Raw genomic sequence first — 16,834 nt, forward strand, 5'->3', positions numbered from 1 at the left:
TTAATAGAGAAGAACATTTTATCTGTGTATGTATTAAAGGCAAAGTAGAATGATAGTTGGTCAGGGGAAAATTACGTTGACGTGTGGAAGTGGATGTATTGCAAGGTATCGACACGGATTAACGGATATTTCCCGTTATCTGGAAGAGGACCGAGGAGTGAACGGCTTCTTGACCAACTTCCTCGTCAGCTGTCACTGGGTTAGCGGACTGGGACGTGGTGGCCCATCGGGCTACCGCCGCCCTCCTTGGAGGCTGTGCAGTTTGTGGTAGATGCCTCGCCGCTGTAGCAGCTCCGAGTGCTTTCCCAACTCAGCCACGCGGCCTTCATTGATGACGCAGATGACGTCAGCATCCTGGATGGTCGTCAGCCGGTGCGCAATCGTGATGCAGGTGCGCCCTTCCTTCGCCTTGTCCAGCGCCTCTTGCACCACCTGTTCCGCCAGAAGAACGACACTTGTAATCTACAAATTATGGTCCACGAAGCAAATGAAGAGAAACACATTGGTTCAAAGCTTGGTTCCACTCATAAAGGTACATACCAAGGTGTAAATTAACGATATTGATCAAACTTGGCGGTTATGTTGGGAGGTCGAAACAACACAAGACAATTTTTTTTCTTTTTGCTGGAAAGGAGGGTAAAAAGTTATATTACGTGTACAAAGATAATTCCTGACAATTCTAAGTGAAAACATAGGCGTAACGTCTAAAATTCAAAATCACTGAAAACTCGGATTTGAAAAAATGCCGATAGACTAAGAAGAATGTGGTTAAGGAAGTAAGCAGTGATTTCCTGATGAAACTGATTCTCATTATATGTGGAACAGCTCATGTTGTTGCTGTTGTGAATTTCAGTCCAAAAGACTGGTTTGAAACAGCTCTCCATACTACTCCATCTCGTACAAACTTCTTCATCTGCAAGTAACTACTCCAACCCACATCCTTTTGAGTCTGCTTAGTGTATACAAATCTTGGTCTTCCACTACGATTTTTACCCTTCAAGCTGCCCTCCAGTACTAAATTCGTGATCCCTTGATGCCTCACATGTCCTACCAATCGATCCTTTCGTCTAGTCAAGTTGTGCCACAAATTCCTCCTCTCCCCAATTCTATTTAGTACCTCCTCATCAGTTACATGATCTACCCATCTAATCTTCAGGATTCTTCTGCAGCATCACATTTCGAAAGCCCTATTCTCTTCTTGTCTAAACTATTTATCATCCATGTTTCAAATCCATACATGGCTACACTGTATAAAAATACTTTCAGAATAGACTTCCTGACACTTAAATCTATAATCTATGTCAACAAATTTCTCTTCTTCAGAAACTTTTTCCTTGCCATTGGTAGTCTACATTTTATATCCTCTCTACGTTGACCATCATCAGTTATTTGGCTCCCCAAATAGCAAAACTCATCTACTACTTTAAGTGTCTCATTTCCTAATCTAATTCCCTCAGCATCTCTGAATTAATTGGGCTACACTCCTTTATCGTCGTTTTGCTTTTGCTGATGTTCATCTTATATTCTCCTTTCAAGCACTGTGCATTCCATTCAACTGCTCTTCCATGTCCTTGGCTGTTACTGTCAGAATTACAGAGTCATCGGCAAACCTCAAAGATTTTATTTCTTCTCCATGGATTTTAATTCCAACTCCAAATTTATCTCTTGTTTCATCTACTGCTTGCTGAATATACTGATTGAATAATATCGAGGAAAGGCCACATCATTCTCTCAGTCCCTTCACAACCACGGCTTCCCTTTGAAGCCCCCCGAGTCTTATAACTGCTATCTGGTTCTTCTATAAATTGTAAATAGCCTTTCACTCCCCCTATTTTACCCCTGCCACCTTCAAAATTTTAAAGAGAGCAATCCAGTAAACATTGTCAAAAATATACTCAAAGTCTACAAATGCTAGAAACGTAGGTTTGCCTTTCCTCAATCTGTCTTCTAAGATAAGTCGTAGGGTCTGTATTGCCTCACATGATCCAACATTTCTACGGAATCGAATCTGATCTTCCTCGAGGTCTGTTTCTGTCAGTTTTTCCATTCGTCTGTACAGATTCGTGTTAGTATTCTGCAGCTATGACTTATGAAACTGATAGTTTTTTATAGACCCTCTACATACTCCTTTCACCTTTCTGCTTTCCCTTCTTTGCTTAGAATTGTTTCTCCATCTGAGTTCTTGATATTGATACAAGTGGTTCTCTTTTCTTCAAAGGTCTCTTTAAGTTTCCTGTTGGCAGTATCTATCTTACCCCTAGTGATATATGCCTCTACATCTTTACATTTGTCCTCTAGCCATCCCTGCTTAGCCATTTTGCACTTCCTGTCGATCTTATTTTTGAGATGTTTGTATTCCTTTTTCCCTGCTTCATTTACTGTATTTTTATATTTTCTCTTTTCATCAATTAAATTCAATATATCTTCTTTTACTCAAGGATTTCTACTAGCCTTCGTCTTTTTACCTACTTGGTCCTCTGCTGCCTACACTATTTCATCTCTCAAATCTAACCATTCTTCTTCTACTGTATTTCTTTCCTCCGTTCTTGTCAATCGTTACCTAACTCTCTCTCTTAAATTATCTACAACCTCTAGTTCTTTCAACTTATCCAATCCAGGTCGATTATCTTTACTTTGCCCCTTTTTGAAATTTCTTCAGTTATAATCCGCAATTCATAACCAATTGATTGTGGTCAGAGTCCACATCTGCCCCTGGAAATGTCTTACAATATAAACCTGATTTCTAAATCTCTATCTTACCATTGTATAATCCATCTGAAACCTTCCAGTGTCGCCAGGCTTCTTCCACGTTTACAACCTTCTTTCATGATTCTTAAACCAATTGTTAGCTATGGTTAAATTATGCTGTGTTCAAAATTCAAACAGGCGGCTTCCTCTTTCATGCCTTACCCCCATTCCGTATTCACCTACTACTTTCCCTTCTCTTCCTTTTCCTACTATCGGATTCCAGTCCCCTATGTCTATTAAATTTTCGTCTCCCTTCACTGTCTGAATAATTTCTTTTATTTCATCATAAATTTCTTCAATCTCTTCGTAAGTTGGAGCTAGTTGGCATATAAGCTTGTACGACTGTGGTAGGTGTGGGCTTCTTGTCTATCTTTGCTACAGTAATGGGTTCACTATGCTTTTCGTAGTAGCTTACCGCCGCTCATATCATTTTTATTTGTTATTAAAGTTACTCCTGCATTAACTCTATTTGATTTTGTAGTTAGAACTTTGTATACACCAGACCAGAAGACTTGTCGCTCCTGCCACAGAACTTCAGTAATTTCCTCTCCATCTAACTTTAACCTATCCATTTCCCGTTTTAAATTTTCTAATCTACCTGCTCGATTAAGGGATGTGTCATTCCACGCTCCGGTCCGTAGAACGCCAGTTTCGTTTCTCTTGGTAACGATGTCCTCCTGAGTACTTTCCGACCGGAGATCCGAATGGGGGACTATTTTATCTCCGGAATATTTTACCCAAGAGGACGCCATCATCATTTAACCATACAGTACAGCTGCGTGTCCTGGGGAAAAATTACTGATGTAGTTTCCACTTACTTTCAGCCGTTCGCAGTACCATCACAACAAGGCAGTTATGGTTAATGTTAGAAGGCCATGTCAGTCAATCATTCAGACTCTTGCCCCTTCAACTACTGAAAAGGCTGCAGCCCCTTTTCAGAAACCACACGTATGTCTGGCCTCTCAACAGGTACCCTCCGTTGTGGCTGCACGTACAGTAAGGCTATCTGTCTCGCTGAGGCAAGAAAGCCTCCCCATCAAAGGCAATGTCCATAGTTCATGGGGGGGTGGGCATTCAACAGTTACTTCGAACATTTTGAAATGTATGTTGTATTACAGCTACTTAGTACTCTACAGCATCCTTACAGATTACAAATTTGAATATTTTCCCATCTTTTGCTACTGTCAAGAATGCTGTCACAAAGAACTTTGCCTATCGGAATTCACAATAATATTTCTGTCATTCATATAGGCAGCGTTATGATCTTAATACACTGCTGTTTCAATTGTCTGTATTGCGTTTCCAATGACACACGATATGGAATATTATTTAACCACGAAGATTTTCAGGATTAGCAACAATTTACTTAAATTCTATTTGGTTATACGTATAAAGAATGTGGAAATGGGAATGAAGTCTCATGCTTCTTGACAGAGCGTAGGGGAACGATAAGGGAGACCAGCACCGCCGTACTAGGCAAGGTCCTAATGGAGGTGGTTTGCCGTTGCCGTCTTACGACCGTAACGTGGATGAATGACGACGATGAAGAATAAACAAAATAAAACAAGTAACTTTCTGTCGTATTTCAGTGGCCTCTCTCAGGGTATAAACGCAGATAGAGCTGTGTTATATATCTCATGAGTCTACGAATTTTATTGTATGGCTGATGAAATATTAGTTCATAAGACACTGTTTTTGCTTGTTAATCATGCATAATTATAGCAGCAAATACTGCTTTTATAATCACAACCTTCTCTTAATGCTACATGCATTTAATACTGGCGTTTCGTTTAACTGTTACACAGATGTTAATTTGTTTCGTGCAGAATGGGTACACATCCACTATGAATAATTACAGTATTTCATTTGGCGCTTAGAACAATTTTTAGCGGTTGAGGTGACTTCCATCTAAAAACTTAATCTCATAAGTGTGCTATCATACTCACTTAAAACATGTTTTATAATTTGGCCGCATATATTTGCAAGATGTGTCCGTCTCTTTATAATTAGAAGTGTAAGGAGAAAATGGAATGTTAACAAAATATAAGCAAAATTTTGAAGGAGACGCTCTACATACTAACGCCACCAGTCAAATAGAAGGTACATCTCTGTATTATTTTTGAATCGGTTATTAACTTAAGCACTGAGTAGGTATAGATTTTAATTTTTGAACCGGTTATTAACTTAAGCCATGAGTAGGTATAGATTTTAATTTTGATGTTGAACCTTGTCTCGCAAGTTAAAAGGTTTTGATGAGTAAACTTTCTAAAATATTTTGTAACAATTAAAATTTCAGGATTCTGATGTTACATAACAATACCTTTTCACTCTTCATCTTCCATCCACGTTAATTACTCTTATCTGATGATGACAGATGCCGAAATATCATAATTGGCAAAAATATTTTACTTAGTAATGAAGAATGTCTTATTCATAAAATACTAAGGGCTCTTACATTACCACCATAATCTGCTTTTGGTGAGTAACACGTAATTGGTGACTAGTTTCGGTGGCAAATAGTTATTTAAAGTCCATTTATTTATGAATTATAATAAAAACATCTTGGTAGGATTGGTTAACATGTAATGCGTCTTATTCGAGTTAACACTATTCTTGGATATGACATTTTACCACCAAGATATATTGATTACAATGTATGTTAACACCGACTTGAAAATGTAGCTTCCCACCGAAGCTAGTGCCGAATGAAGTACCAACTACTAAAAGGAGCTTACAGTAGTAACGTGAATTTAGTGCAATGAAAACGAGCTGTCGAGCACGTTAAACAATGGGAGGGAAAACTGAAGTGAAGAAGTTAAAAATTGTGTGACTCATTGCAAACGTATACAACAATTAACCACGCAATAAGAGCACTTTAGCAATGATCATCGAATCGGCTGCATATTTAATTTTATTATATATATGAATACACTAACTTGTTCTCGAAAGAACAGTTACTGTTGATGACCGTGCAGCTTTTCCCCGGAATAAATGATGACTAACTGACAACCTCAGCTGCCGACAGGTGTTGTTGTTATACCTCGATGTGGACAGCTGAAAATGTGTGCCCCGACCGGGACTCGAACCCGTGATCTCCTGCTTACACGGCAGACGCTCTATCCATCTGAGCCACCGAGGACACAGACGAATAGCGCCACTGCAGGGACTTATCCCTTGCTCACTTCCCGTGAGACTCACATTCCCAACTGTCCACAATTCTACCTATGTATTGTACCTTACAGACATTTGCCCACCCACTCATTACTCGCGCACGCTTTGGCGATTCCCGTAAGAGTTTGGGCAACCTGTGCGCATTCGCACAGACGAAGATCAATGGCAGGGTAGCCTTTTAACTATATATATATGAATACAGTAACTTGTTCTCGAAAGAACAGTTACTGTTGATAACATCAACATTAATAAGCGTGCAAGGGATAAGTCCCTGCAGTCGTGCTATTCGTCTGTGTCCTTGGTTGCTCAGATGGATAGAGCGTCTGCCATGTAAGCAGGAGATCCCAGGTTCGAGTCCCGGTCGGGGCACACATTTTCAGCTGTCCACATCGAGGTATAACAACAACACCTGTCGGCAGCTGAGGTTGTCAGTTAGTCATCATGTAATTTCGTTATTCAGGCAGAGAGTTCTTTTCTTGTCGCCTGTAATAATACCGAGAGGATGTAATCAAAGCTGGTATGCGCTGCCTTAAGGCCAAATGCTGCCCTGATACGGCAGGTGTAGCGCTGAGATAATCAGCTAATCAGCTGCCGGCTCCACTCACCTTCTCGCTCTCAGCATCGAGCGCCGAAGTGGCCTCGTCGAGCAGCAGGATCCGCGGGTTGCGGACGAGCGCCCTCGCGATGGCCACGCGCTGCTTCTGCCCTCCGGACAGCTGCGTGCCCTTCTCCCCCATGCGGGTTTCGTAGCCCTGTGGACAGACAGCGATCGCTTGGAACAGCAGTGTTGCCACGCATGGCTTTCAGCTTAGTGATCAACCACTCACATTACTGACACAAGTACCCTGCAACACCCTTAACAGTCGGATGAAAGTAGAAAAACCAAACATCCTCACCTCCGTGCCTAACGTTTCCAAATGCAGGATAGATCATTGGAGATTATAAATTCTCAGAAATCACTCTAAGAAAAGGTACAGGGATCGTAGAACCACCAAATTCGTTATCCGATGCTGTGGTTTTATCAAGATCCAACGATTACTATGACAGGAATACAGAAAGGCCACATAAATTCGAAAGCACAAAAGCAATTTTAAGTGAATAGAAGAGAGATTGAGTATGGAGTCGTACGCTGTCGACAACACGCAAGTCATTCAGCGTCAAGAGGTTGGCAGTAACTCATGTGGTGCGTAAAAGGATGCCACATCCACGCCTGCCCAGACCGATAGCGGAGTTCACTGCGTGCATTCGAGGCCTAATACTTAGCCTCACCTCTCTGTGTATTATCTACGCCGAATTTGCGTGTATGAAGGAATTGCTGGTATACAAATGGACTTTCTGAACTGGAGCTGAGTAAATCACAGTTAATAACATATTAGGTGTGCTTATCAAATAGTTCAAATGGCTCTGAGCACCATGGGACTTAACATCTATCAGTCCCCTAGAACTTAGAACTACTGAAACCTAAGTAACCTAAGGATATCACACACATCCATACCCGAGGCAGGATTCGAACTGTAGTAGTCGCGCGGTTCCGGGCTGAAGCGCCTAGAACCGCTCGGCCACAGCGGCCGGCGGTGTGCCTATCATTATTTTGCTCCCTGTCTCAGCAAGCACCTATTCCTAGCATCCACTCCTGGAGCGAATCTACCTCTTATTTAGACAAGATGTGTGTGTTAGCAAACGGCGCCAACTCTTCCACTTTACAAGCTGCGCAACAAGTCGTCGCGACTGCGCGATCTTCGGCAGAGATCTCATGACGTCACGGTGTGTCCGCTGTTTGGATACATATGAACTGTTCGTTTTGCTGAGCTTGTTTCAGTTTTAAACTGCTACCTGAGTATTTATGGACGTCTCTAGCACAGGAATTAGCCTTAGACTACGGCCTAATGCTTATACCATCAATTTCACTAGACAGATCTTGCGTTACGAAGGGTGAAGGGAATATAATCACTACCATTTTTACCTTGTACAATTATTTAGCAACATCACAGAAACTGTTGGTGCAGGGGAAAGGGGGGGCGGAAGAAAGGAAAGGAAATTGAAGGGACTGGTCAGATCAGCTGCATCGGAACTTTATGTGAATTCAACGGTGATGATTCAAAATGCCCGCTGGACAGAGACTCGAACCCGTGGTCTTTTGCTTTCCAGACAGTGGCGGACACAGTGTTTATCGCAACTGCACGGACTATCTCGGTACGCTCCCTGCTGATCGACATTCCCACCTACCGCGACCTCTCCGCGACCCCCTCCATGCTCAAAAAATTTTGATTCCCCCTGGAGGTCGAACGTAAACGTGCATCAGCAGTGAAGGTTGTGCATTCATTGCCCATCGAGGTGAATAAATTATCTGGTGTGTATTCTTTCAAGCAGGTCCGAAAGAACAGACACCAGTCATTCGTATATTTAGTAATCCACGAAGTGAAGGAAATTATGGAACTGTAGTGAAAACGCAGAGGAAAAAGCTAAAATGACACAGCGTATATACGTCGTAGGCAATCTGCCGGAAAGCAAGGCACAATCGGGTAGTACTGGCAAAACGAGGTGGCGGAGACGTTTAGTTCATACAGCAGTAATGGTAGCAAAGAAAGGAATGTTGAAAAGTAATATAAATAACGGACAAAAGAGTCGCGAAGAACAAGTGGAAGAAATGGCCAATTCCATTGTCACAGTATTACGGGCGATCTACCCTAATCCAGCGCCTGGTCGAACATGGCTTGCACAAAATAATGAAGACGACCCACAGTGTCAAAGCGTTCTGTGTAATTGTAACACAATGAATTATTAAAAAATGGAGATAGATTTGAGCAACTAGCTAACACAGCACTAACCAGAATGTTTTTCGAGAAAGTAGACTTATCGTCTCGGCTGATTTAAAAATAAACTAGCTAAGAATATCATAGAGTGAGAAAAGTCAGTAGTCAGTTACGGTTCTTTTAACGACCTGCCTGTCGGTTTCGCTGTCTCCAGTTTATTTTTCCAATAATCGTACACACTGTAATGGTTATTACACATTCACATTACGTGTTTAACAGTACTCATGAATGGAGAGAAAAACACAGATCATTTGTGGTAACTAAGGTCTGTTTGCACGAAAATGTTCACATCACATTCTACCAATCAAATTACTTTGATCAATGTACAAAGGCTAGCTGCTACTCAAGTACGGTACAGATAAAATTACAAATGTAATCATTAACAATCCGAAAACAAATACTGGAAAATGCTTTACTGAATATCAACACTTCTGTAATATTCTCACGTACCACACTTTCTTACTTATGTAAATAGGATATCGCATCAAAAATGATTTTGTGATGTCAATTAAGTCGACAGTTTATAGTACTTTGGCTTCTAAGATTTATGTAGAGCAGTCATTTCTTTTTCATATATGTCTCTCTCTGAATCAATATTCTTTTTTTTTGGTTGTTTCTCTTTTTTTTAATAAGAATATAAGGTTTATTGAGTTATTATCATTATTTAAGTTTGGCATTTTTTTAAATGGCGTTCACTGAAACGCATAATTTCTATCGTCGGTGCAGGTTTAGTTTTAGTGAAAACTGACGGTATACGCTTCCTCTTCTGTTAATAGATATAGTTCATACGCACCCATTAGATTTATCTTCTTACCCAGATGCATGAAGATTCCAATGCAACAATAATTGTTAACCTTTATTGGTGATTTCGGTTACGATTCTCAGAAGAGATGCTAATGAATGTCTGCACGAGTAAATTCTTCTCCCAGTATCAGGTCTCAAAATTTTCCTACACAACAACAGTGACCAGTGCAGTTTTCTCATACCTGCGGCAGAGAGGAGATGAAGTTGTGTATATTGGACTTCTTGGCAGCTTCGATGATCTCGGCCATGGGAACATGCCTCTCGTTGTCGCCATATGCGATGTTCTCCGCGATGGTCCTATCGAACAGCACCGGCTCCTGCGAGACGATGCCCATCTGATCCCGCAGGTTCGCCATTTTTACCTTGGACACGTTTCGGCCGTCCACAGACTGTCAACAGAAGAACACGCTCTTATATCAATATTACCCATGCTTACGAATTACAGTTACTTGGATAATTGTTACTGATCGTTAATTCACATGAAAGTAAGATTGGTCAGCGGAGACCCTTAAATTACCAGTGTTCAATATAAGAATAGATTTTGTTCCGTACATGTAAATCTGTACTCTACGAACCATTGTGAGGTGCATCGAAGACGCTACACGTAGTTTATTGTAGCGTTAATCTTTCTTTTCGTTCCGTTCACATGCGGAGAGTGAAGATAATTAGATATGGGACGACTCTGTGGGAAGTGTTTTGTATGGAATTTTAACTGACATGCTCTGCGACCTATGAATACAAAAGTTTGAAAGAATACATGATGTTTCTGCGTGGAACACAGTTCCTGAACTTTTGTGAGTTATTTCGCTAAAGATGCGCATTCGTAAAGTGTTTGAAAGTTATGAATTTTCAACATTTATGTTACGTTATCCTCTTAGCAAACCAGACTTCTTACCATTTGCACTGCTCTACTTTTCACGCATTCCATTTCTCTTCTCAGTACGAACGGTTGTGGATACCATAAATTAAGGCCGTATTAAGTTTTGGTTTCTGAGGTATTATGTGCTTTACTTTATTTTATTGTTTTAGAAGTGTTACACCTTACTGGTGCCCGACCAATCAATCTTAGTCTTCCATTTGCTATATTTACAATTCAGTCTATTTGTTTGTACAACCTCACAGCTCATTTGTATGTATGGTGCTATCACTATAGTTGTCACTAATCTTTCACCAAAGGACACCTCCTTTTCACGTTTCGTAAACTACCCAACCTTGCATTGCACTACATTAAGAGCCAGTTGCCACTCCTTACGCCATACAAAGGTGTAACTAGATACTACTGCAATTTTTATAGGGTAGAATTTACGCTACAAAAAACCTGGGATGGCAACTAACAATATCCAATAAGATGTTAATGAATGCCACACCCACCAACCATCCTATTACGCTCCTCAGCTTCACAGCAGGTATTACTTCTCTGTCTCCATTACGAATAACGTTTACCTAATGCCAATCTAGATGGTTTGGATCCGGTTATAAAACTGGCTTCATATCCCACAGGAGTATTCTTCCTGAGCATCGTTCCTTTAGAGAACGTCAAACTTGTACTGAATCGAAAGTTTTTTGAAAATGTAGAAATAATAAATTAACATTGTTTAGAATATTCGAAGCTCTGATATCGTGTTTGCATAGCGTGAGTTTCCCATGATAGATGTTTTCCGAAACCAAGCTGGCTTCCATGAGAAGATAATTTATTTCCGAATAGATCATAATGGCAAAACCAAGTATATACTTTTTCTTTGCTCTTGTCAACTTTTGATGGTTCACAACTTACACTGAACGTCTGCAAAAGTATGTGAATGATTGCGTTGTTACTTTTGATACACGTAGAGCCAATATCGATATAGTCACCAAGACTTATCAGTTGCGATGCTGATTACGTATGGACTTTGTGTCTGTATTCTGCGTGCGACTTGAACAGTCTTTGATTGTTACTGTCAATATACAGTAGTTTAACAATTGTTTCATCTGCACTGTAATTGTGGCCTTCAATCCATGACTGATCTAATGCAGATCTCCAAGCTAGTCCTGTGCTAACATGTTCATTTATGGATAATTATTGTAGCCTACAATCAAATTAAAGATCTGTGTTCCTCTACAAATATTACACCTCAGTCTTCCTTTCATTACGAAACTGACGATGCCTTGATGTTTCACGATTACCCCACCAACTTGTCCCTTAATTAAAACAATTTGTTCCATAAATTTCTTTTTCCCCCAGGATGACTGAGTACCATCTCTTTAGTTATTCGATCTGCTCAAGTGATATGCTAAGTACTTCAGCAGTTTCACATTTCTAAATCTTGTATTTTCTTCTTGTTCGAACTGATTATCGTCAACATTTCAGTTGCGTACAAAGCTATTCTCCATACAAATAGGCTCGCCTTCGGGAACGACTTCCTACATTAAATTTATTTTCGATGTTAACAAATTTCTCAATTCATGAAACGGATGTTATTATCAGTCTACATTTTATACCCTCTCTATTTTTGCGAGCATCAGTTACTTTCCTGCCCTAGTGGCGAAAGTTACGGACTGCATTCAGTGTCTCTTTTCTTAACTTAATTCTTTGAGCATCATCTCATTTAATTCAGCAAATTTCCATTACTCTTCTTTCACTTCTGTTGATATTCATCTTATAACTACATTTCAAGATGCTACCCATTCGGTGCAGCTGCCATTTGAAGTTCGTTGTGATCTCTGATAAAATTATAATCTCGTGATAAATCCCCAAATTTTTTATTTGTTTTCCCTGAAGTTTAGTTCCCTTTCCAGATTTCGCGATGGTTTCCTTTACTCCCTGCTCAGTCGGCAGGTGAACAACATTTAGAAGAGGCTACAGTCCTGTCTCACTTCATTCCCAAATACTGCTTCCCTTTCATGCTCTTCGACTCTTATAACTGCAGTCTCGTTTATGAACAAATTGCAGACACATTTCTTGTTCCGTATATTTTATCCTGACTGCCTTTAAAATTTCAGACCTTGTATTACAGTCAACATTGTCAAAAATATTCTCTTTATTTGGAAATGGTTTGGACCAGATTTCCATTTCTTCGGTCTATCTTTTAAGATACGTAATGTCGTAGAGTCAGTACGCATTCGACAGTTACAATTTTCCCCGAAAACCAAACTTCTCTTTCCCAAGGTCGTCTTCTACCAGTTTTCCCATTCATTTGTAAATAATATGAGTCAATATTTTGTTTCCATGACGTAGCAAACTGATGGTTCGGTAATATTCACACGTGTTTCTTTGGATAGGAATTATCAAATTCTTTTGAAATTCTGACGATACTTTACCTGGCTGATATATCACGCCTAGGAGGGGGAACAGTTTTGTCACGGCTCACTCTTCCAAGGACATCGATGGTTCTAAGGGAATATCCTCTAGTCCTTGAGATTTGTTTCGATAGTTTTATTTTAAGTTACAATTTTTTATTAAACAGTATGTAATTCCATTACATTATTATACGGATGCTAAGGTACTATTTCATCATAGATCCATTAAGCTAATCTCACATAATATCTCCTGTCTTATACTGATACAGTTCCTTTCCTGTTTCCGTAATATTATGTTCAAGGTTGTTTGTTTTATGCAAACCCTCTATGTATTCCTTGGAACATTGAACAATTTATATTCATTTTCATTAAAAATTAAATTCCTTCAGCTGTACATAAGATTTTATATTCACTTCGCTACTAGTTTAGACGTTGCGTCAACGCCATCTTCAGGCCCGAACATTTTGATGAAATCGGTTGTGTGTAGCTCAGTCTAGAAGTCCGCTGTAAGACCAACATGTGCTCCACATGGGTGACGGGCAGTAACTAGTGACACTAGTGGAGCACGTGTTGGTCTTTCCGTGGACTTCTAGACTGAGTCACACACAACCGAGTTCATCAAAATGTACGGGCCTGAAGATTGCCTTGAAGCAAAGTCGAAACTAGTAGCGAAGTAAATATAAAATCTTATTCACAGCTAGAGGAATTTCATTTTTAATAAAAAATCATACCAGCTGTGTCCCACCATCCTGTTTAAATATGGATGTACGAAAATTATATTCAGGACAACACTATCAAAAAGTTGTTCTAAATGTACAGTTTCCTTAAATGTAGGTTTTCAGTCTTCTGTATATCCCCCAAGATACGTCATAGGTTCCTTGACTATTTCTTAAGTCTGTTGTCTAGGCACTGCTACAACACGAAATACGAATGCTCGTCATGCCGCAATAGGAATGACAGCTGGTGGAATAACAGGATAGCAAACACAGTAGCGACAGCAGGAGGGTCAGGGGCGTACTCACCACGACGCCGGCGGTGGGGTCGTAGAACCTCTCCAGCAGCTGCACGGTGGTGGACTTCCCGCAGCCGGAAGGCCCCACCAGTGCGACCGTCTGTCCGGGCCGGATCTCGAGGTCCAGGCCGCGCAGCACCAGGCTGCCCACGCGCGTCGGGTACGCAAACTGCACGTTAGAGTACTGCACCTCGCCCTCACTCTTCTGTGGACGGAGACAAGTTTTCATATCATGTTACTAGTAACCAGGCCCATCGGAAAACTGTGCAAGAGACTGACACAGTTACAAATAATAACACAGATTCTCATTTAGCACTCAACAGTGTTTACGACAGTCAGTGCAGATGTAGTTATCAGTCAGTGTGATAGGTGGTGACAGAAAGGATCGTTCAAAGCTCTCTGTGAACTCATAAGTGATATCGTCAAGAAATATTCTTCAAATGGATAAAATTGTTTCAAGCAGCTTAACTTAAGTTTATTCACTATTACATTAAAAAAATTTTTCAAATGGTTCTGAGCACCATGGGACTTAACATCTGAGGTCATCAGTACCCTAGAACTTAGAACTACTTAAACCTAACTAACCTAACGACATCACACACATCCTTGCCCGCGGCAGGATTCGAACCTGCGACCGTAGCGGTCGCGCGGTTCCAGACTGAAGCGCCTAGAACCACTCGGCCACTCCGGTCGGCCTATTACATTCACAAGCTTAATAAAATGAAATACAGTATACCATAAATAAGTTAAGTTATTCCTTCATATAAGAGAGTAATCACGCTGCAGCATTGACACCGCAACTCATATTTTACAACTGCAACGGCAGAGCAAACGCGAAGCTGTAGATAGAGGCTCCCAGGTAGATGCCATTTTCCTTGACTTCCGGTAGGCGTTCGATACGGTTCCGCACTGTCGCCTGATAGACAAAGTAAGAGCCTACGGAACATCAGACCAGCTGTGGGGCTGGACTGAAAAGTTTTTAGCAAGTAGAACACAACATGTTTCTCTCAATGGAGAGACGTCTACAGACGTTAAAGTAACCTCTGGCGTGGCACAGGGGAGTGTTATGAGACCATTGCTTTTCACAATATATACAAATGACCTCGTATATTGTGTCGGAAATTCCATGCGGCTTTTCGCGGATGATGCTGTAGTATACAGAGAAGTTGCAGCATTAGAAAATTGCAGCGAAATGCAGGAAGATCTGCAGCGGATAGGCACTTGCTGCAGGGAGTCGCAACTGACCCTTAGACAAATGTAATGTATTTCGAATATATAGAAAGAAGGATCCTTTATTGTATGATTATATGATAGCGGAACAGACACTGGTAGCAGTTACTTCTGTAATATATCTGGAGGTATGCGTGCGGAACGATTTGAAGTGGAATGGTCATATAAAATTAATTGTTGGTAAGGCGGGTGCCAGGTTGAGATTCATTGGGAGGGTCCTTAGAAAATGTAGTCCATCAACAAAGGAGGTAGCTTACAAAACACTCGTTCGACCTATACTTGAGTATGGCTCATCAGTGTGGGATACGTACCAGGTTGCGTTGACAGAAGAGATACAGAAGATCCAAACAAGAGCGGCGACTTTCGCCACAGCGTTATTTGACAAGCGTGATAGCGTTACGGAGATGTTTAGCAAACTCAAGTGGCAGACTCTGCAAGTGAGGCGCTCTGCATCGCGGTGTAGCTTGCTGTCCAGGTTTCGAGAGGGTGCGTTTCTGGATGCAGTCTCGAATATATTGTTTCCCCCTACTGATACCTCCCGATGAGATCACGAATGTAAACTTAGAGGGATTCGAGCGCGCACGGAGGCTTTCTGGCAGTCGTTTTTCCCGCGAACCATACGCGACTGGAACAGGAAAGGGAGATAGCGACAGTGGCATGTAAAGTGCCCTCCGCCACACACCATTTGGTAGCTTGCGGACTAAAAATGTAGATGTGGATGTAGATGTAGGTGATCACAGTCTCCTGCACGGAATAATAATGAAGTTTTCTGTTAAAAAAGCTATTGGTGGTGCCACAGACATTATTTGACCTAATCTACCAGTACTATTTGCCCTCAACACCAATTATAGTTTAACAGACTTACAAACCTAAAAAATTAATATATACTTAAAAGGATGTAAAGTAATGTAAAAACCAATACGTGCACAGAATAGTCACACAGTTCAGTTTCTGCATTTCTTACACTCCTGAGAGTTTTCGTTTGCTTCCTTACTTTCTTTTCAATATGGTAGTTACCTAGTGAAGTGAAGTGGATAGCACACTCGACTCGAATTCGGGAGGACGACGGCTCAAACACGTGCAGACCATCATGATTTACGTTTTCCATGATTTTCCTAAATGGCTTCAGACAAATTCCGAAATTGTTCCTTTGAAAAGCCACAGCCGATTTTCTTCCCATCCTTCCCTAATCCGATGGGATTGATGACCTCGTTGAGTGGTGTCTTCCCCCAAAGCAATTAACCAACCGTGGAAGTTAAACAACTGATAACAAACTACCGCTCTGCTCTCATGATTCTTGAAATGAACTTTTCTTTCTTATTTTCGAGAAAAGAATCTAAGTTTTGCAATATTTTATAAACATATAATGTGCGTAACGAAAAATATTTATATGTACATGTCTTCCAGTGTCTACATAAGGTCCTTTACAGATTGTGTTCTTTCAGTGGAATGAGAGGTCAGTCAATACGTTGGTTGATGACGGAGAAAGCCGTTCGTAGCCGTCTGTGGATTGCAAAGGTGATACATCCTACAGCGATTATTGTCTGAAGAGTGAAGCAATACTAATAGAAGTGAGAAAACATACGTATGATGGTCACAGAGACATGAAAATCATATAATACAGCGAACTGATCTTGATATGGAGCAAATTTCAAGTTAATGAATTTTTTTTATCTCATTTAAGTTAGAGCAGCAACGTTTTTTTTATCTCATGGGAGATTTTGCTTCATTTCGTGCAAGATGTTCATCCTAGCCACAGTCTAAAGAAGATTGCCTACAT

The 16,834-nt window shown here is 40.7% G+C and overlaps 1 protein-coding gene across 1 annotated transcript in view; it reads right to left on the bottom strand.

Moving 5' to 3' along the window:
* Nucleotides 1–231: 231 nt before the first annotated feature.
* The window catches only part of LOC124805629 (ATP-dependent translocase ABCB1-like), a 125,796-nt gene continuing 109,193 nt past the window's right edge, over nucleotides 232–16,834 (bottom strand). Inside the window, exons 20-23 of the mRNA XM_047266197.1 lie at nucleotides 13,835–14,026; nucleotides 9,719–9,925; nucleotides 6,525–6,671; nucleotides 232–432 (exon numbers count right to left, since the gene is read on the bottom strand). Coding sequence (XP_047122153.1) covers nucleotides 232–432; nucleotides 6,525–6,671; nucleotides 9,719–9,925; nucleotides 13,835–14,026 — 747 coding nt within the window. The remainder of the gene's footprint in view (nucleotides 433–6,524; nucleotides 6,672–9,718; nucleotides 9,926–13,834; nucleotides 14,027–16,834) is intronic.

The sequence above is a fragment of the Schistocerca piceifrons genome, chromosome 7 (genome assembly GCF_021461385.2).
Source record: "Schistocerca piceifrons isolate TAMUIC-IGC-003096 chromosome 7, iqSchPice1.1, whole genome shotgun sequence".
Lineage (NCBI taxonomy): Eukaryota > Metazoa > Arthropoda > Insecta > Orthoptera > Acrididae > Schistocerca > Schistocerca piceifrons.